This window comes from Corvus cornix, chromosome 7, assembly GCF_000738735.6.
Source record: "Corvus cornix cornix isolate S_Up_H32 chromosome 7, ASM73873v5, whole genome shotgun sequence".
In the NCBI taxonomy this organism is placed as follows: Eukaryota; Metazoa; Chordata; class Aves; order Passeriformes; family Corvidae; genus Corvus; species Corvus cornix.
The window spans coordinates 34,198,538-34,220,436 of record NC_046337.1 but is presented as its reverse complement, the minus strand read 5'-3'; the positions used below and the strand labels follow the sequence as shown (position 1 = coordinate 34,220,436).

At 42.8% G+C, this 21,899-nt stretch overlaps 1 protein-coding gene across 48 annotated transcripts in view; it reads left to right on the top strand.

The window, feature by feature from the left end:
• MAP2 (microtubule associated protein 2) overlaps window positions 1–21,577 on the top strand; it is a 241,516-nt gene extending 219,939 nt beyond the window's left edge. For 31 of the 48 annotated variants that reach the window (XM_039555191.1, XM_039555190.1, XM_039555203.1 and 28 more), the window contains 6 exons: window positions 783–936; window positions 3,087–3,430; window positions 17,810–17,902; window positions 19,392–19,473; window positions 19,970–20,082; window positions 20,733–21,577. In XM_039555191.1, the coding sequence (XP_039411125.1) occupies window positions 783–936; window positions 3,087–3,430; window positions 17,810–17,902; window positions 19,392–19,473; window positions 19,970–20,082; window positions 20,733–20,948 (1,002 nt within the window). In that variant the 3' untranslated portion in view covers window positions 20,949–21,577. The remainder of the gene's footprint in view (window positions 1–782; window positions 937–3,086; window positions 3,431–17,809; window positions 17,903–19,391; window positions 19,474–19,969; window positions 20,083–20,732) is intronic. The other 17 variants (XM_039555209.1, XM_039555208.1, XM_039555206.1 and 14 more) reach the window with 1 other exon arrangement.
• Window positions 21,578–21,899: the final 322 nt, after the last annotated feature.

Sequence of the window (21,899 nt, the reverse complement as noted above, 5' to 3'; positions counted from 1 at the left end):
AATGCTGTACTTGGTGTGTCTTTTACTGGTTGGGACCATCATCATTTGTCTTTAGGAAGAATGTCTGCTTATGCTGGTCTGTCTTTGGCTGCACTTCCCATAAGCTCAAAAATATTCTAACATACATGGCCTTTGCCTTAATGGTAAAGAGAGGTTTACTTTACTCAGGTAAAGAGAAGGTATGCACTGATTTCAAAAAGTAAACATTTTATTATACAAGGAATTAAAACAACAGGATTTATAATCCCACACTCCAGGGATTAAAAAGCCCAAAGCAACAACAACAGCAAAAAACCTCTGTAGCTAAAAATTTATCTCCCTAAGAAATTTACAAGTTAGTGTTCGTTTATGCAAAAATCACATGACACCTACAAATCTAGTGTATGGTGTATTCTGGACATCAGTAGTGCAGTTACTTTGCACGTAAATTCACATAGGAATTTCACACTTGAGTTCAAGAGAGTTCTTTTACTTCCAACTTGCACTAAAAAACCTTACCTTTTTCCTTATTAAGAGCCAGCTGCGGGATCCAGCCATATTTAGATCCAAGAATATCCCTATGTGTCTTGGGATAGTCATCAGAAGATGTTTTGATGCAGTAAAGAAGCACCAGGGAGCTAAAGCAGAGCATGGAAGGTGACTGATCCCCTCAGGTTCCTGTGTGAGGAGCAAACTGGGCCATAGGATAAGGTTTTCTCCTCTGTGTATAGATACAGGAAAAGCATAGCCCAAAGAGTGAGTTTTGAAAACTAAACCTTCCTTTGTTATTGTGCTGCTATTAGGATGGAGTAAGCAAGAGCCCTGAGAAGCGTTCATCTCTACCAAGACCTTCCTCTATCCTTCCTCCTCGACGAGGTGTATCAGGAGACCGAGACAGAGAGGAGAACTCCCTCTCGCTCACAACTTCTCTTTCCTCTTCAGTACGACGGACCACCCGTATGTTGTCTTTTTCTTGCGTATTAACCTTCTACTGCTGTGGTTGTCTTCATCCTCATTGGATTTGTCACATTGCATAGCATCATGTGTCCCTACCTTAGACACAGAGGAGTGGGTCTGGGGTGTGGTGTTGGAAATTAGAGCCCACAGACTGGTTTTGTATATATGCCAAGTGCCTGAAACCAGGGACAAGATGCACCTGCAGTGGCCAGAGCCAGGACTGCTGCCCAGACTAATTACTGATATTAGAAAATGCCTTTGCAGGGAGCTCAGAGCTGGGTGAGGTATTTAACAGAGCATTTACAAACAGCAGCAAGAAATAATGAGTCAAAACTGAAATAGGCAACCTGAAATATTCTGATGGATCTTGGAAAAGTGAACCTGATGGTTACAGTCATTAATTTGCTGTTTCCTAGTAATTATCTCCCTGTGCTCTAATCCTAGGGTAAAATCTCTGCTGAGAATTGAGATGTTAGCTAGCAGACTGACTCACTGAGGGCAGTTAAGATAGTGAACCACCTAAGTTCCTTTTATGAGGACCAAAGTCATCAAATCACAAGCCAAAATAAATTGCAGGACAAAGACTATTTACTAAATAACCCCAGAACTTTTAGCCAGGCCTTAGAACCCATATGTGGTTTCCTGCTTTCCAGTAGGACTGTCTTCTCTCTTTAGAAACCAATCTCAGCCCTTTTTAAAACAGCTTAAGGGAAGTAGATTATTAAATTCTTCAAAAAAAGTCCTTTGAATTTCCTAAGTGATGCTCCAAAGGTGAAACAGAGACCTTTTGAAAGCAGAATGACCTCCAGCTGCCACAGCAGCCAGCCCATTCTCCTGATCAGGAGTGAGAGACCATTAAGCATTTGGCAGTGTGGTGAAGGGCTGAGGAATGAAAAATAAGTATACCAGACCTGCAAAGAGGTGGGAATAAAGTAATTCCCTTTCTGTCTCAGATGGTAGAGAAGCTTTAGGGTTTGGAAAGAAAGATACCTGTTCAGGGAAATGAATAAGGCATCAGGAGGTGAGTGGTATATGTTCAGTCTGCCTAATGAATCATGTACAGCAAAGAGTGTCTCCTGAGCCGCAGGGGCAGGAGTGCATTGGGTTTGGGCTACCATCATTGCACAAACAGAATTATTAGCAAATACTTTAAATAAGAATTTGTTTCATCCCACTGGATTCTTTAGAGAGGCCCATTGGATTTATAATTTCTGAACATTTGAAGGGTGAAAACATACATGCACCTATTCAGCATTAGGGTTCCCAGGTTTTGAGAATTGCTTTGGTCTTTCTCTCCATGAGTATTCTCAGCAAAATTTTACTTTGGAGATATCTCAGCTTCTGTTTATTTATGTTTGAGAGTCAGGAGCAGAGCTGGCTGTAGAAAGCACAGCTAAACTGATCCTTGTGCTCCGTGAAAAGGACTTGGCAGTGCCATAAACACTGAATGGAGCTGCTACAAAATGATATAGTTGGGTTTTTTTAACTTGCATGCAGCAGTAAGCAGAATGTGACTTTGTATCAAGGTTGCCTCTGGTAATGGCTTTCTTTCACTGAACTAATGAAAAATAGCAATTGAATGTGAGGACATCTACTCACCTACACAACAGAGCTATAGCTTGTGCTCCAGCTGAATGCCCACCAGGGGTTTATCTGCAGTTTACTGGCAGTGGTATGAGAAACAGCATCAGCCAGGCACTCACAGCCTTTCGTTTCAGGAATATTATCAGAATTTTTACTGCTTTCTAGTTTATTGCCCAGATCCACTGAAATTGGTTGGATCAAGTCCCAGAGGTTGGATTCCAAGGATGCTTCTCATCCTTTCCCCAAAATGGAAATAAATGTGATGATGTGCCTTGTTTAGCCAGCTTTGCAGGAAGCATAGGTGTTGTGGGAAGCACTCCTGTGTTACAGAATGGAGAGCTCAGTCACTGGGGGGGCAATAGCTCGACTTCTTATGGCAAGGTAATTCCTGGCAGGTTGTTTAGCAAAGTAAGACACAGACACATTCAGCCTGCTGTTCCAGCAGTAGCACTGCCATCTTAAAGAGCTGTGTCTCACTTGGTACGCAGGGATGCAGTTTTGGTGGTACAAAGGGAGGAAGAGCTGTATTTCTGTGGCTCTAAAACTGTTTTTTTTCTTGAATGTAGGATCAGAGCCAATTCGTAGCAGAACGGGGAAAAGTGGAACTTCTACCCCCACTACTCCTGGCTCCACTGCCATCACTCCAGGGACACCACCAAGCTATGCCTCTCGTACCCCAGGCACTCCAGGGACACCCAGTTACTCCAGAACTCCCCACACTCCTGGGACCCCCAAATCTGCAATACTGGTACCTACTGAGAAAAAAGTTGCCATAATTCGCACTCCTCCTAAATCTCCAGCCACTCCAAAGCAGCTACGAGTTATTAATCAGCCTCTACCTGACCTCAAGAATGTCAGGTCCAAAATTGGGTCAACGGATAATATCAAATACCAGCCTAAAGGAGGGCAGGTAAGGATTCCACCCTTTATGTTCATCCATACGTTATTTAGTCTTATGTGTGCACCTTTGTGATAGGCATAGGATAGGAGCCATTTTGAGTTGCCTTGTAAAGCTACTTCTGTTCTCCAAATCCCTTGCTTGTTTAAGTGATGTTAAATGGCAAGGACAAGGACAGTCTTCAGAAACTATCTTGCCATATGAAAACTAACAGTGCCTAACTGAGATACATTAAAAAATTTCGAACAGGAGTTTGCACTCCATGCCATAGATATGTTTCTGCCTGAGTCTCAGCAGTTGCTGCTTACTTAGTCTTTATCAGTACAAAAAAATAAGATGGTTGTTTAATTAACACTAGTTGAAAATCAACCCACGTATATGTTAGCGGGATCACACAGCACTTTGCCTTTTCCTGTGCCATTTTATATGACGTGCATTGTATTGGATGAAGTTAATGAGGGTTGCAGCCTCCAACTTCATAAATGCACCCCACGGTAAAGATGGGGGAAGGGGGCAGATATTAGACTTAACTGGTTTTCTGGCTCCTGGGTTCAAATAAGCCAGAACAGGGCTTAAACTGTATGAACTGGAGGGTGTATGTAAGTCTAATACACATAAGAATGTGTTGTAAGGCATATCAGATTTTCTATTCTCATTGAAAGAACAAGAATTCAGTGACATCTTGATGTGATTAAAAGCTGAAAAAAGAGGTAATTTCATACCTTGCAGTTAGGCAACCAAGCACATTTTCATAAGGATTGCTTTCAGCTAAAGACTGAACCTGTGTGTAGGATGGCAAAATCAAAGGATCTCAGAATGCTTTGGGTTGAAGGTGACCCTAAAGATCATCAAATTCTAGCCCGCTCCCATGTGGCCTTGAACACTTCCAGGGATGGGGCATCAGCCACTTCTCTGGGCAATCTGTGCCAGTGCCTCACCACCCTTACAATTAAGACTACCTTCCCAATATCCCATCTAACCCTGCCTTCTGGCAGTTTGAAGCCATTCCACCTTATCCTGTGACTCCAGGCCTTTGTCCAAAGTCCCTCTCCAGCTCTCTTGGAGCCCCTTAGGCACTGGAAGGGGCTCTAAGGTCTGCCCAGAGCCTTTTCTACTCCAGGCAGAACAATCTCAACTCTCTCAGTCTGTCTTTGTAGCAGAGGTGCTCCAGCCCTCTGAGCATCTTCACAGCCCTCCTCTGGACTTGTTCCAGCAGGTCCATGTCTGTCCTATATTGGGGACGCAGTACTCCAGGGGGGTGTCATGAGAGCAGAGGGGCAGAATCTTCCCCTTCTCCACCTGCAGATTACTCTTCTTTGGATGCAGCCCAGGACATGGTTGGTTTCAGGGATGCAGGTGTACATGACCGGCTCACGTCTAGCTCTCATCCACTAGCACCCCCAAGTCCTTCTCGGCAGGGCTGCTCTCAATCCATTCTCCATTCAGCCTGTATTTGTGCTTGGGATTACCCTGACCCACGTGAAGGACCTTGCACTTGGCCTTGCTGAAATCCCCTGTTAATTACAGAGAGAACTCACCAAATTTTGGAAGGGGCAGTAAAAATGGAGGCTTTCATGCTAAGCAGAAGCTTTTGGAGACTGAGGGAAAGTCAGATAGGAAGTACCATAAATCTTGCTGAGGTATGGTGCTTATACCTTCCTCTTCGGAGCCTCTGCTTGATATTCTACCAAGCAGAGCCAAAGCCAGAGCTGGAATAGTCTTCCCTCATTTTTGAGCAATGCAGAAATGCTAACACAGATGGCATTAAAAGCCAAACTTATGTCCAAGCAATTTCCTTTTCTTTCCATTTGGAAGAACTGTTCTAGCTTACAGGAGGAAGCCATCCATTCGGTTAATATTTAAGGAGTTATAAAACCAATAATAACCTGAAAGATATTCTGTGATTTAGCAACAAAGAAGCTGAAGGAGGAAAAAAATACAACTTACCGACATTTATGCTAAAAATATGGACAACTCAAGTCTTATGTGTGTAAACAATTATGTTGATGTATTTTTTGTAAGGAGTACCTGTGTATTTTGTATTGATTCTAGACAGAACCCTATGGCAAAAACACCCAGAGCCTTCAGCTCCCTTTTACTTCCTTTACTTACTTTACTACTACAGCAAAGGCAATGTGAGTGCTGTATGAAGGGTTCATTTCTCAACTGCCGCCAGGGACAGGACATCAGGGTGATGAACATGTTCCCCATTCGGTTGTCCTGAAAACAGGACATTCCAGAAAGCTGGATTGCACAGTGTTTCTAGATCAGATACTTACATATATATATATGTATGTGTATGAGTGTTGGAATTGATAGTGGAACTTAGAGAACAGTGAGGTTTGCCTAATGCTGCCCCAGAAAAAAATAATTAATCGGATCAAAACTTAACATGGCAGCCCTGTGCCTGCTGTAGGTCTTCCAGAGAAAAAGAACAGGCTCATATTTTAAACAGTAAGATATCTCTAAGGTGTTGATCCTGTTTTCATGGTAAATTAACACATTCAGTACTTTCCAGGATTTGGACAGTAGCCATTTACTCATAAAGTCAAGAATATAATGCCTCAGCAAAGGTACTTCTGCCTTTATTTTGACAGGTGTGATTATTTTGCATGGGAGCTCCACTCTGTTTGACATAACGTGTAGCAGATGGTCATGGTGTGCATGGGCTCCAGCAACACAAGTTCAGACTGTGCTTCTGGATCAGCATTCCTCATATAGGCCCAGCTGTTGGTCTTAGGGCCCAAAACCAGCACCACAGCAGCCTGTCCTCCTCCTCTTTGTTACTCTCTCTGGAGTGTTAACAATTATAGAAGACCAGGGGGCCACAGCAAATTGTATTTCTTTGTAGACACCATGACTAGAGAGCTAAATTTCCTTAGCAGCTCTAACGAGCTGCTCAAAGTCTTTGCTGAGCAGTGAAGGATGGCACAGCAGCTGGCATTTCATTGCTGTGGGCATCACAGGGGAAATCTGCTGGGTGAACAAAATGTCACTGAAGCTAAAGCATTTTTTAGTTCCAGTGGTATGCGGCCACTGAGCTGTAGGTTGGGCAAAGAGAAGCTCACTGAATTTTTCCTTTATGTCTCGTTTATGCCATAGTTTCTCAGTCTAGACAAGAGGTTTTGGGATAAAGCTTTTCCAGTTTCTACAGTTGAATTTTATAGGGTCTGTGAGAGCAACACATGAAAGCTAATTTCATTTCCTTGTGTCTGCTCAGTTCTTTAATGTCTGGTAGCAATATTACCCTGGCTGAAATGAACTGTTATCTGCTATTTGCATTTAGTGATGATACATGAAACAAACAGAAACCTGCTTTATAACCTGAACTGGAAGTGCTGATAGCAATAGCCACAGGAAAAACAAGCAGAGAAAAACCCAGCATATATCTAGGCAAGTACATAAACATAACATGCAAATCACTAAAGGAATACAGATATGCAGCCCAAAAGTGTAATTTGGAGACAGACTATCCTTTTTCCAGCAGTATATTTAAACCTGGCACAAGGACTTCTCTTCGATCTGTTCTAGAGAAAGCTGCACTTTGAAACTGCCAGAGGCTGGGGTGCAAAACTGAAGAAGCTCTTGTGGATGTCTGAATTCTAAATAAATCAAGAAGTGCAGTGCTTCAGCTTGGAATTTTATCAAAAGCTCATCAGACAGCAGAGTGATTTTACTTCAGCTCTGACTTGCCCTCCATAGAAACAAAGAAAAGGGGAGAAAACATTCCACCTGAATGGGGGTTGTGTGAGTGTCAGGTGTGCGAAGAGAATGCTTTTAGGGGAAGAAACAAGTTAACTTTGCACTGCATTAAGCTCCTGCTAGGAAGAGATGGCTTGAGATACGTTTAATTGGTATTCTGCAGTGGGGAGAAATGAGGGGCTTCTCTGCTCTGTGATGCAGCCAGTAGGTAGTTGTCTGGTTTGCTCTTTATGCTACAGTGTGGTGAAATATATCATTATTGGCAAAGCTCAGAGGCAGCTTGCTTATGGGTATGTCTGCTGGGCTTCAGATGGATTTTCACACTGCATCAGCTGTGGAGGAAATGCTGTGCTTTCAAAAGTAACCCATTTGCATCCATTATTTCTCAGACAGCCCAAAGGAAGCATGAAGAGCTGGGAGAAGGGGTTGGAAATCTATTTCAGATGCCAAGACTGATTTTTTGTTGCATTTTTTTGGTTCAGATTTTTGGTTTTCTTTTTGAAATTCTGTCTGTGAATGTGGTTGGTACCATATCAGAGTACAGAAGTGCACTAATTGAGTCTTTTCATTCCTGTCAAGGCGGAGTATTTATAATGCATCATAGGCCAGCAACCAAGGATAAAACTAACCTAGATTTCTTTTGATTTTCTCTTAAAATGTATACCTAAAATCTAAGCCATGGGCAAGAACTTCAGTGGATGTGACACAGCAGAGCTTCATCAAGTGAATGGAGCTGCACAGACTAGAATTACATGTATAAGCTTTAAAATGCCACTAATTACAGTGACAGCCAGGCACCTTGTAGGAAGTAAGATGACACATAGAAACCGAAGCCATGCTGAAGAATGAAATGTTCCTTGAAGTTTTTTAGGAGGATTAAGGAAGAACTTTACCATCTTTCCTAAACTGTAAAAAACAAAGTGCAATTAGTAATGGGTCAGAAAATCTGAACAAATTGATGACACCACTATTCAGTAGATGCTTTCCAAAAACCACAGGAATGCTTGCAAGGAAAATAGGCATATGTGTTAGATGATAAAATAGACTGACACTGGGAGGACATCTCAGAGGTGGGCAGAGGAGTAGGCTTGAATGGGTGTCTTTTGTTACCTTCAAAATCAGTGTGCATTGATGCCAAATTGATTTTTTTTGCCTTGTCTTCTTTTATACATTCTCTGTATTATTTACACATATATTTGTAGCTCTTAAGCCTATTATTGTATTTGTAGCCTAGCTCCAGTACTTTTCCTTACCCTACCCAATAAGCAGACAAAACACATTCCAAAGGTTCCAAGCTGGGGGTCCAAGGCTCCTATCCTATCTTGGTTCTTCCTGGGAACCAAGGCCGAGACGAGCTCTTCAAGACATATTTTTATAAATAGTTTAGTCCCTATCTAGAGGAGGGGGAATTAGAAAAGGAGTTGAACTGGGGGGATTACCTCACCAACTATGCTTCTAATTGGGGATATGCTAATTTGCAAAACCTATAAAAATTGTATACACATTATGCTGTGTGTGCATCTTTGGTGTTTTCCTCTTGACGAATTGTGCACCTAAAGATCCTTATAAAGGTAACCCCTTTTCATCACCCTAACTGTGTCTGGTTCATGATTTTAGGACCAGTGAAAAGGCATCAGGGTGGCAGGAGAGATTCCACCCCCAACACATGCCTCAGTCCTCCATCACAATTTACAACCCTGTCTGCAGAGAACAGTGGTTTTCTGGCATGTTCCCTGCCTCAGTGACAGCGTGCCAGGGTGCAGTCAGTACAGACACAGACAGGTCTGGTTGGTGCACCTCCTGGAGAAAGGCAGGTCAAAATTCTCAGTTAAGTTTCCCTTGAGATGGTGTCTTATAATTCCTCCTCTTTTTGCTGTTTCACATGTCTTTGCACTTTATGAACACTCATGGCTGCACAAAACCTGAAAGTCTATATGTTATATACTGTTGGTGCAATGGCTGCTGAAGAGTGTCCAAAAGAGTGATGGAGAGCAAGGTTTCACAAAAAGTGCTGTCTGAGCTGTTGCTGGATCCCACTCTCCTTCAGCCCATCATGTGCTTTTTCTCCAGTCCATTCTGATCTGCAACATAGTTGAGTCAAAACTACTTAGGCCCAAGTTAAGAGGACGTGCCTGCACAGGCCAGTGATGAACATAAATGAGCTTATAAGAGCCAAACTTGGTGCCTTCCCTAGCCAGAGGCACATGAGGCAGCTGTACAGGGAGGTGTGGATTGACGTGCAGCATGGCTGTTGTTGCATGATGTAGCTGAGAGACTGGGAAGCAATTGTTTCCACATTGTTGGCTGCACTCATTGGAATAAGTTTGTGCATTTGTCAACTCAATAATTCAAAACTGTAAAATAAATTAATCTCTGTCAGTCTGCTTTTGTTTTCCTTGTACATTCCCAGATTTGGGGATTTGCAAGATATTTGAAGGGATTTGTTCTGCACTGAAAATTAGAAACGGATTCACCACTTGTTAATTGCAGATCTACAAATGTGAAGAGAATTTAGGAGTTTCAGGTACACTTTCAAAACTCTGTCAGAGCTCAAACCTATTTAAGTTAATGAAATTTAGACTTTTGGCTGATAATTGCAGATTGGACAGAAAATAACATCTTGCAGCTCCTGTGTTCAGACTGCACTTGTTCAAAGGAAGTTGCCTGAGTACAGTCTGTACAGTTAAATCTTGAATTATTCCAGATAAAAAGCTAGATGTTCTTCCTGACACATATTTTAGAAAAATTAAGCAATCACTGCCAGCCTCTAGGAAGTTTCAGAAGGGCTTTTTTGAGGAAAGGTGTTTGGTTGCTAGAAATGAGCAGGGAATTAGGGCTTCCTCTATGGCAGTGACAGCATAACATCACTGCAGCACCTAACCCATCTGTAAAACGTGCACCCTGCCTGTGAGGCAAACTGTGAACCACAATCAGGAGGCTCCCAAGCAGTCTCATGAGCTCTAGCCACCAACAAAACTTCTACCCACTGTGGTAGCCATATGTCTCTCCATTTTTTGGAGGGAGTGAGCAGCAGTGCCCTGATTTCTGCCAGTCAGATGTTCAGTTTAGGGCTGAAGGTACCACTTCTGGACGATTCAGTATCTTTCCACCAACTACAGTTGGCAGCATATGCAACCAGTTCCAACTCTTAGCTGGCTAATGTTAGAAGAGTCAAATCCCAACCATGATATACTGTGCATTGTTGTTCTCTCATTAATAAGTATGGGGAGAAGCTGTATTTTTTCCCTAGAGTAGATTGAAATTACCAGTTCCTGTGAAAGTCTGAGTTATCCCAGCAGCAAGCTCAGCAAAGGACATGTTTCCAGCTGAGATCTAACTAGTCTAGATTTTGAGAAATAAAATGAGAAAGGTTGTTGTTTTGGGAAAAATGTTCGGGCAATATGTAGTCTGGATCAGAGCTGTTTCATTTTGCATGGAAAGGTTAGAAAAAGTTTGTTTTGTTAGACAGGAAAGGGCAGGAAAGAAAAGAAAAGAAACCTTAGGTTTTATATTGGAAATTTGGATTTGAACAATAAAGAGATGCTAGGGGAATATCTGCTGAATGTTGGGAAAGCCAGCTTGCATAAAGAGGTGACTGCAAGGTATTTTTGAACTTGGACTGAACAACCTAATTTTCTCCATTATGCTGGACTAAAGAAGTTCCAGATGTAGTGACTCAAAACTCACCTCTTTTCAGAGATACGGAAACTGATTGGGAAACTGATACCTGATGCTCAACACTTGATATTTGAAGCTAATAGTACTCTTTCCATGAGTAGGAACTGTTGTGTCTAAAATTTAAGTATTGGTCTCTGAATTTTAGCAAAATCTGTTAGGTTGTTTGTTGTTGGGTTGTTGTTGTTGCTGTTGAAGCGAGTATTAAACCAAGGATTTTGTGTTTTAGGTGAATTAATTGCACTCCCAGGATTTTTTTATTTGGTGGGTGTGGATCTTCAATAGTTTTTTACAGTTCCTTTGATCAGCTCCCCAGCTTTAGTGAGAAATGTGATAGCAGAATGTGCTACAGTTCATCTGACAGGGATCTTGCACTTCCTTGAACTCTCTGTTAAATTCAGCTGTTGTCTCTTGACTGTAAAGTCTTTGGCATGGAAAATGGTCATTTCACTTTGTACTTCTAGCACAATTATGTAGACCCTCTCAGTATTTCTCCATAGGCCTTTCCTCCTTATTGGTAGGGACATGCCTAGCTCAGTATGGCCATCTTATTAATTACTTTAGTACAGTTACGTGCAGGTAGGTGGAAAGAAGCTTGTAAATCAGCCACTTGTCCTACACAAGGATTCAAGACTTGGCTGATCACAAGATACCGTTTCTGTTTTTACTGGTATATCGCTAACCCAAGTTCCGTGGCTTCTGTGCCGGAGCGTGAGGTGCTCTTCCAAAATGTTTTGCTCTTCCAAAAAGGTCTCATAAGCCGCTCGGCAGGACCACCACACACTCACACACGCGTGCATGCACAAACACACGAATAGCTCTAGTAATATGGGTCGATGGCAAAGAGGCAGGAAGGGTCTCTGTTTGGGGTTCCACGGACGGAGGTTTATTGCAGCCACACCGTGAATGGTTCCAGGGACGAAGACAGAGAACAATGAAGAGTCCAGGTTTAAGTACAGGGGTGGGGCGAGCGCCAGGGACCAATGATCTGAGGGCACAGGGCCAGTACAAAGGCGGGACTAGGGAATGGGAACCAGTGGGGAAGATCTGGGGGAGTGGCGAGGGGCAAAGGCCATCCAGGGAACCTGGAGTGGAGAACTCTCTAGGACATGAAGCATATAAGGTAGCAACGGCGTGGGGTGGCCAACGGCCAACCAGAAATGTAGAACTGGGGTACATTACCATAACCGAACAAAGCATTCTGGGAGAGGCTTCTCTTCTCACCCTAACCTAGACAGAAGTCTCTGGTACTAGGGACTGTCTTACCTGAGATCTCTCTGTGTGCCTTGTACCACAGGCTAACCGGTAACCACACTGGTACTTCCCATTGAAAGTATCTATTTTCAGTTGTTTGTTTCACAGTTTAACATTCAGGCTGAAATATTATCTGCTCAGTGTCTGCCTCTCAGTATGTTCTTAAAAGTCAGAAATGCCTGTACCTTGCTCACTCTTTACTAAGAGCAGGGTGAGAATAGTACATTATTTTGCCTATGTCCAGCACAGCCTTTTATTTTGAATTTCACTAGCTTCTGGACTGACAGCCTTGCTGGTGTATGTATCTGCTTATTCCAGGAATGGAAAGGCTGAACATGATCACAAGCCCTGTCTGTAGGTGTGGAAAATCTGAGGCACAGTCTTTCTCTTCAAGGACTGTACTGTGCCAAATAAATACCCTCCGTCTCCCTTTCCTCTCCCTGTAGCCTCTGCCAGGAGCATGAAGAGCAGTGTCATCTGTCCTTGGAATTTGGAAGCACTTGGACTCTCTCTTGATTCTAATCAGTTTTTAACCTTAACCTTACTTCCTGTGCATGACCAATTCTTGTCTCACTTAAATAGCTGTGAACTTGGAGATCAAACATTGAAATAATGTCTAGTTCCCGGGATATAGCTCAGTCAAATTGCTGTGGTAAATAGAAGGAACCTTCCCTTTTTGATAAGCTGTTAGGAGTCTGGAAGCTTTTCCCAGTGTCACAGCTCCACAGCATGTTCAAACAGCAAGTAGAGCCAAGTTAGAGTGTTTTTAAATGTTTTAGGCAGTGTTTTTGGCAGAGCTTCTCAGAGACCCTAATTGCAAGGCAGGGAGAACAAAAGCCATCATCTTCTTGAAAAACATATTCAGAGCCTGTAATTTCATCAGCATCACAATTTTTATTCTTCAAATATCTGTTTCAATATATACCAGTTATGGACTCTCTGCCCAGATGTTGGTAAGTTAGGGGCTTTTCCTCTTTTTGTGAAAACCAGCTGAACTGAATTATTCTAGGCAGACGTGGAATATAATTCTGTCTCTTGCATAAGCAGAGTTTGGACATTGATGTCTTTAGCAGTGAACTAAACTGATAAACACAACGGAACTAAATTCTCTTAGGCATTTCCCTACCTTCCTTTCAGTGTTTCTACATATTTCTGCTCATCACAAACACAGTGGTGTAGTACTGGCAGAGGAGGACCTGCAAACTGTTGTACATAGAGTCTTTGAAATCCAACTCATTTTCTGCTAACAGGAGGCATATATCTGACTGGAACATTCACAAGTATTGTGTCTCAGAGCCTGTCTTCTTGTTGTGCCAGACAGCTTAACCCAAAACTATTCCCTGTGCTCTAGTGATGATGTTGCCCTTGGGCAACAAACCCCAGCTGTTCTGATTGCCAGTCAGGCCTCTGAAGGAGTAGGAAGGAAATTAGTTAACTCTGCTGAGTGCAGAACAATATATGGCCTCATCTAAATCAACTTTGAGAAAAATACCTTCAACACTTGTTTTCCTTGCAGGCTATGCATAAATGCTCCACATTGCCCAGAGCTCTCACAGGTAGCATCCAAACAGCATAGGTGGTGTTGGAGTGCACTCTCCCAGTCCTGCTGGGGACTCTCTGGAAGCAGTGGGAGTCATTGAGGCTATACTGTGTGCCTGTTGGCACACAGTCTGCCTTGGGCTTTGGTTCTGGACCATTGCTGAGGCATCATCAGAGGACAGTGAGGGGAAGGTCTGTCAGACTACGAGGACTTCAGACAGAAGCCGGTTTTCTTTTGGGCAATATGGTTTTGTAGAATAAACATGGCATTGTCTGTAAGGCTTTAATTTTCCACTGTGGTGTAATTTCACGTAATTATGACAAATGCTGAGGAACCTCAGCTTCATCTTAATCAAAATACTGACTTCCAGGCCCTTTCCAGCATACCTGGGCAAACCAGTATCACATCAGAAGAGAATGTACCCACTTCAGACTGGCAGGTCAGAGCAAAGGTTACAAGGGACTTTGTCAGGACATTATCTTGTTGGGATGTCTAGAGAGTGTGAATAGAAGGCGGTGCTGTTTCTGCCACAGACTTTCATTTTGCTACCAACAAAATGTTCCCTTTCCTAAATGAGAGCATGAGCGGGCTTGATCTTGCATTTAAATTTCAGCACAATTGAAGTGCATATATGTGCATCCCTACCACACCTCCACCCACACACAAGATGTACATACACATTGAGAACACAGAGAACCTTCCTGGTGAGTCATGGTTTTTGTGCTGTCTCAGTTGCCAGCAGCTACATCATCTAATTCCTTTCATCAAGTGCCATCATAAAAGTTTACCATTTTCTTGTAGCTGTGCTCCCTAGGGAGGTAGTTCCAGAGCCTCCCTGCTCTGATGGTTAAAGACTTCCCTCCAGATGCCAGCTTCAAATGATTCATAGGTCAGTTTACATTCTTTGTTTGCAAGCCAAAGTTTCTCTTTAGCCTAAATGGTTCCTGTCCCTTTCTGGTAAGCCCCCGCTCCTTTTTACAGTCTGATTCCTCAAACAAAACTACTCCTGCAGTCACACTGGCTGGCTGGCAAATCTCAGCCTTTCTCAACTCATTTGGAACTTGTTGGCCAGCTTCAGCCAGTGCTGGCAAGGGAGCAGTGGTGAGAAACATAGGCAGTCCTTCCACACTGAGTGATGGTTGTTGGCAGAATATGAAACAGAGACTCAGCGTTAACATCGTCACTGCGGTAAAGGCAGTGAACTCAGCCCCTCCCCACAATCAGGGACAACAAACAGTTGGCTGGTGTGTATTAGCCTGTTCGCCCAGTCTAGCAGGCCTGGGAGAAAGCTTGGGACAAAATGCTGGCTAGAGGGGATAGGGCTTGCTGAAGTATATAGGATGGATGAATTAAGCAGTTTAAAGCCCTAATCTACAGGAAACAAAGCTCCATTCATTTGTGGAACACTGAGTTATAGAGGACAGTTATGATATAAATATATCCAGGGATACTGACATATCCCAGGAAAGGGTGACACAGATCATCAGGGAAAACCTGAATCAGTGCAGTTCTTCCCTGTGCCAGATGACCAGTAGAATGCATCCACTCAGCTCTCTCCGGCCCTCAGTGTAAGACACAAATGATGCATAGGTCTCCTGCTGGCCCCACTGCACACGGGCACATTTCACCCAGTGAGACGGAGAGGATAATTGAGATGATTGGTTCTCTATATATATGCTAGCCAGGTCCATGGGCCATGAGACTCTTAAACTGTCAGACTTCGGAGTGCAAATCAACCTTTAGGACTTGATCAAAGGCACTGCCTCAACTTTTCACCTTCCTTTGGCTCCATTTTAAGCTACAGGCCCCCAGTCCACAGTGCAGAGGTCTTGCCTGCCATCAGCATTTTCAGAGCAAATGAATCCCTTTGGCCGTAGCTAAGAGGTGCTGCTGACCCATCACTGAGAGAGATGTGCTCAGAAAGTGCCAGGAAGGCTTTCTGTTTTGCCCAGTTGTGTCTGGCCAGAAGCTCTCTGGGAACCAGATCTGAATGCACATCTGATGTGTGTTTCTGTAATTGATGTGACATGTGTCTTATATAGTACTGGGGTACATTTTTAAACAAACAGTATATTGAGAGAAAGCACAAGCATAAAATTAGAAAGGCATTTGCTTTCATATTTCAGCGTACATTGGTTTACTTGGACAGATAAGCAGATGGGAGGGGGGAAAGACAGAAATCAGTTTGACTATTGAAGATTTTGAAATCCACCAACTGGTGACCTACCAGTTGTGGAATTTGCTGGTGCTGTCATCACTGTTATTGCTGAGCATGCCATCACCACAAATCTTTATCAGTTAAAGCAAGGTTTTTGCTTTAAACTGAAAAGAAAGTTTAAAAGAATCTTAACATTCTAAAGGTTTGATTTAGTTGTTACATGTAATAAGAAGGATCCATGAAACAGCTTGCTGTGAAGAACTTACTCATATTAGCTGCAAAGAGTTACCCTCTGAACATTTCTTCTGAGAATTTACTGGGTTTAAGTTAAGGGTGCACTCCAGGTGCTCTGTACCAGAGGATTCAACTCAGTATCTAAATGTGCAGTTATCCCCACTGCAGGAGCCAAAAGCTGCAAAACCTGATGCCCCTGTAAGAGGGCAAATCGTCTTTTCCTAGTCTGGAGAGGTGAGGCACAGAGGGAGTGATTCGTCTCAGATTTATCAGGGAACCTGGGGCAGTTTGGAGACCTGAAGCCAGGAAGCAGAAATTTCATAGGGTTCTACTTCCTCCCACTGACTGCTTCAGCTGTTCTGCTGCTGCTTTGTGCTCCCAAAGTGGTGAGAAGCTGCAGTAAGGAACCCCAGTGTGCATTTCCCTCTGTCTTATCTAGGTACTGGTTAGTCACTGTAGCTTTACCTACAACAGTAGCCAACAGGGCTGTGCTAAGTAATACGTCAGTGAAGGCTCTGTAAGTGCCATTTAGCAAAATGCATAATTACCCAAATTCTGTGGCTTTCTGTACAGGAAAGAGTGTAAATTCCTATTGTATATTAATACATAAAAATAAAATCCAATGTAACATTTGATTAAAGATTTCATATTTAACCCAGAGAAAGAATATGCTGCACTCTGATGCAAAGAAGGCAGGTGCAACCTTAGAAAGAAACACCTTCTCACACACCTGAAAACTCTATTACTGATGAGCACAACCCCCTGCTCTTGCTCAGAAATAAATCTGAAAATGGTGTTAGTCAGGTGTGCACCCAGCTGTCTCTGCTCACTAGTAATTGCCATCCAGCTGCACATCATTCCCTGGGAGTACAATTATTGGTGGCACCTAAGTTCTGCTAAGTAGAGAAACTGCTTTGCCATGGGGGTCAAGCATGGGACAGCATGGCCTGCCCTTGACAGAGTTTCCCTCCAGGCACTGTCCTATGCCTGCAATACATCTGTGGCTAAGGTAACATTAAAAATGTGGACTCCTGGCATGTGTAAGGGGGGCTGGCATCATGGAGGGAAAAGCAAATACCTTACCTTGTGTGAAGAGATGAAAAACACAGGGGAGAAGCACAGTGCTGCTAGTACTAGAAAGTAGTTGTGCTCAAATCTGTGGCCAGCATCAGAAATCAAAATGCAGTGATTGCAGCTCTAGGTTTCCAGATGCTGTTGTTTTCTGCCTTGCCCTGTAGTAGATGACAATAAAGAGAGAGAGCAGTAGAGAGCTCTGACTACAGTTTTAAGTAATTTTGTTGCTTCCCTTTCCCGGGACACTGAGGTCTGTTTCATGTATGTAGCTGCTATTACGGCTGTATGGTAGAAGAAGGGTTGGAATACCTCAGGATTTCAGCCTGTGTCTGTGCTGGCTGGATCTGGGATTTCTGCATCAAAGGCTGGAGTGCTGAGCTGTGGGAAGGAGGGTTCCCACCTTCTTGTGGCCAGTTCAGCAGAAATACTGAACATCACTCAATAGAGCTTAGGACAGGCAAGCATGGAGTTCGTCAAATTTTTCAGGGAAAAGCCACCTCTCATACCTCGCAGTATAAAACTTTCCCCTTTGTATTTCACCACCACTTTGTGAGGTAGAAAAAGAGCAGCATAATGTATTTACAGATGCTGTGTGAACATACTAAGCACAGAGATTGACGGGATTTACTTTCTCACATTTCAATACAAGTGTCAGAAGAGGGAGTCACCATAGGAGGCAAATTACCCTGGTTTCGTCGTCCTGCACCCTGAGTGTGTGTATGGTATATAGTAAGTTACCTCCAATTCCTTTTAGGTTAGGATTTTAAACAAGAAGATCGATTTTAGTGGTATTCAGTCCCGGTGTGGTTCCAGAGATAACATCAAACATTCTGCAGGGGGAGGAAATGTAAGTAGTACGGACACCCTGTGAACAGGCACTTCCACTGTGGTGACCCACCTCACATAACCAGAACCCTCTGTCTCCCTTCCTTTGAGCACTACTTTCCTTCTTGCTGCTGTTTCACATGTGAGTTTGGTCTGGTAGTCATGTGAGCCCTGTGTGTGCAGTGGAGGCCTCTTGATCTTTCCCTACAGAGCACAACACGTTTTCAGAACTTGGACAGTTAAAGGAAATTATAAAAGAAGGGTTATCTCTAAATGCCCAAGTGAAAGTGCAGTGTGAGCCAAAATGGTTCAGTGCCTTTCTTCCATGGGAGCATCCCAAGAAAGTAATTTCCAGAGACTGCAGCTCACAGTGAGACTCCAGCCTCCCCACTGCGCATTTTCTAGTGCACCAGTCCTTCCTCAGCTAACCTTTCCATAATGTGCATTCAGCAGAGGGGAAGAAGAAAAATAAAACAGAAGGACAGAGAAAGCTCAGAGAAGAGGGTGTGATCAGCCAGCATGCTGAGTGCTGATGTCACAGCATTATTCGAGTATAAGAAACTGAGGTGGCCCAGGGTTTGACCAGACACCTGTTGGTTTTATCAGGCACACTGGAATACCGTAAGGAGGCTACAACTGTCCTGATGGAAATGATCACCCCTCAGATGGGAAAAGCTGATGGTATGAGCATGTCTGATCGAGACAGGTTCAATACAGCTGCCGGTGCTGGCGTAAGTCACTGGTGGTGTGGTGAGCAAGCCAGTGGCATTGCAGTTACCCTGGAGCTCCTGTCTGGCTTGGAGGGCCATGACCTCTTGGGACCTGCCAGCTCAATGCGTATGGCTGTGGGCCGCATCTTGGAGCTATTTGGGAGTGCAAGCAAGATGGGAGTGTCACTCTGTGGCTGTTCCCAGGCTGAGTTTAGCACAGCCATGGCAAGGTGGCTGGCAGCAGGAGGGAGGGTGCCAGAGCTGCTGCTCTCCAGTGAGCACTGAGCCAGCTGGCTGAACCCCAACCTGCTCAGGTACAGCTGCAGGAGGTACATGTGTAGATTACTCAGACTCTCCATAGTGGATTGACAGGAAATGCATACCATATTTAGATGCAGAAAAATACAAAACAGATGGTGGAGAAAAAAACAGTCACCAAAATATCCTAGTTGCCAGGATGCATAATCAAGACAGAAGCAAACAGGATGGGTCCTGCTATGTGCAGGGCTTTGGAGGACCCATTCTGAAAGGAGGAGACTCAGAAACCTTTTAGAAAGAACCCACAATATGATCTCCTTTATCCTCCTCTTCGTTTTGCTAATAGTAAAGCTTAACCCAGCTCTGTCATCTCCCTAGGTGGAAAGTTTCCTCCTTTGTGGCATGGTCTGTTTTCTACTAATCATTTCTCCTTTTCCAGTGGTTTGTAGAAGTCTCTCACTCTTTCTCCGCAGGGCTTGGTCTATTTTTTTTTTTTTAATTCTCTTCAGTCCTGTAATTTGTGCATGTGTGCCCTTTTGACAGGTACAGATTGTAACCAAGAAGATCGACTTGAGTCATGTGACTTCCAAGTGTGGCTCGCTGAAGAATATTCACCACAAACCAGGTACTGTAGGAATTTCTGGGTTGTGGGACAAAGCAAAGACCTAATACTGTTACATGAACTCAAAATCATGGATGATACCATTCTCTTTTACAGTCAAAGAGAAAATAAATACTCTTTGGTAATAAAAATACTTTAAACTACTTACCTTTATGTCTTTATATATTTAGTTATGAGACCACCTAGCTTAGAGAGGTGATAAATAATGCCAAATGATGGTGTTCTGGCATAATATTGAAATACAGACTGAAGTCAGTGAAATACTTAAGCATGTGCTTAAATCCCATGTGAAAACCAGTGGGCTGCAGCACTTGCTTACAGTTTAAACATATGTTGAAAGTTTTATATTTTACTGAACATGCAGAGCATTATTCTGTGCTTCTCCAAGACCATTGGATCTGAACTAAAAGGAAAGTAATGTGAGTGCACTCATGCTTCAGGTCGCACTTTCTCCTGCACCATTTCAGTTTCTTAATCTGTGTTTCCTTTTCCTCTGTAGGAGGTGGGCGTGTGAAAATTGAGAGTGTGAAACTGGATTTCAAAGAAAAAGCTCAGGCTAAAGTTGGTTCACTGGAAAATGCCCACCATGTACCTGGTGGTGGTAACGTCAAGGTAAAGGAACAGCTGTCAGAGAAACTGCTCCCACTGTGCCCCTGGCCCAGTGAAATTACAAGAGCTGTGAATTCAGTAATGGCTTTGAATTGAGTAGGAAACATCTGTCTATCCTCTTTCAAGCACACTCACATACCACTTTGTTTGAAATTTGGAATGACCAATCTTGCATCCACATCTAAGCTGAGAGTGAAATGTCATGTAGTTTGTGCACTGTCTTTTCCCCTAAAGATAATCCTTGTTTGGGACTGTTGGGCAGCACAGGTATGATCTGAGATGAGGACTCCATTGTGAAACAGAAGGAAAACATCCTGAAAGTAAGATCACTCCCACAAACATTTGAAAATACAGATTTTGAAAACAAATCACAGTGCCCATATAATGCTTATGAACTTTGTTCAGCTAGGAACAATGGTACTTCTCATTAAAGCATCCATCAGAGACAAAAATGGTAAGAGAATGTAATGTAGTAAGCCAGTAGCTATTAAACAATGTGAAAAAATGTCCAGTTTCAATTTTCTAAGGAGTGAAGAAACTTCAATCCTTCTAATAGTTTTTAAAAGTAAGCAAAATGATGCCCAAATGATTATTTATAATGAGATAATTTGGTGAATATATAATGTGTGAAATTCTCTACTTTCCTGGAGCAGATTGACAGCCAGAAGCTAAACTTCAGAGAGCATGCTAAGGCCCGTGTTGATCATGGGGCTGAGATCATCACGCAGTCACCAGGCAGGTCCAGCATGGCCTCACCACGCAGACTCAGCAACGTCTCGTCCTCTGGAAGCATCAACCTGCTTGAATCGCCCCAGCTTGCAACCCTCGCTGAAGATGTCACGGCAGCCCTTGCCAAGCAGGGGTTATGAATTTGCTCATTTTGCGTTGTATGAAGTAATAATGTTTAGGCATGAGCTCTTGGCAGGAATGGGCTCAGAGCAGGTGTTACATTCGTTCTTTACCATGTCTAAAACTAAGTTACATCCCAAGACTTGTAGTTACCATACAGTTAAAAAAAACAGAAAAAAAAATTCCATAGATGCAGTAATTGGCCTGACCTCCATTTACAACAGGAAGACACTGGCTTTATATGGATATACAGCAGTATGTTACATTGGACAATTATTGTTGCTCTGCTCTGTCTTGCATGGAGTACTGTACTATGATAAAATGCATTTTTACCTTTCATGTGCCTGAAGGCCATCCACCTATTTCTGAAGAGCCTTGTTAATATCCCAAGTTGCTCATTTCACAATTCTTTTGATAGATGGTGAAATAAAAAAGAAAAGTTGCCCATTGTAAGTTATTGAAGGTTAAATTAGGCAGTTTGCTTAACAGAAGGAAGGGCATATAGGGAAATTCAACTTTTAATTTAAAAAAAAATGTTACTTTGTATAAATGAGTAGAACAAAAGTTGAATTAAGTTATTAACTTTTTTTGAACATGGTTAATTATGTCAGTGTATAGCCGAAAAGCCAATAAATTATTTAACTAATAACTAAAAATACTAGCTGAAAACATTTGAATCATGCTTTGGGAAGTGACGTAAAAAGTTGCTGAAAGCAAGCACTCATACCCCAACAGACTTGTGTCTGATTAGGAAGGTTGGTTAAGCAGCTAGATTTGTGTGCATACCACCAGTTTCACATCCTTTCCATCCATTTGATACAGTATTATAGATATATATATTTCTCTGTGGCCATTTGTGATACACCCTCCTCATATACTTGAATATTCTACTTCTTTATTCACAGTATCTGTGTCTCTTGCACCCTTTGGTGTTGCAATTTTAGGTATGTAAAAGTAGATGTTAGCAGGGG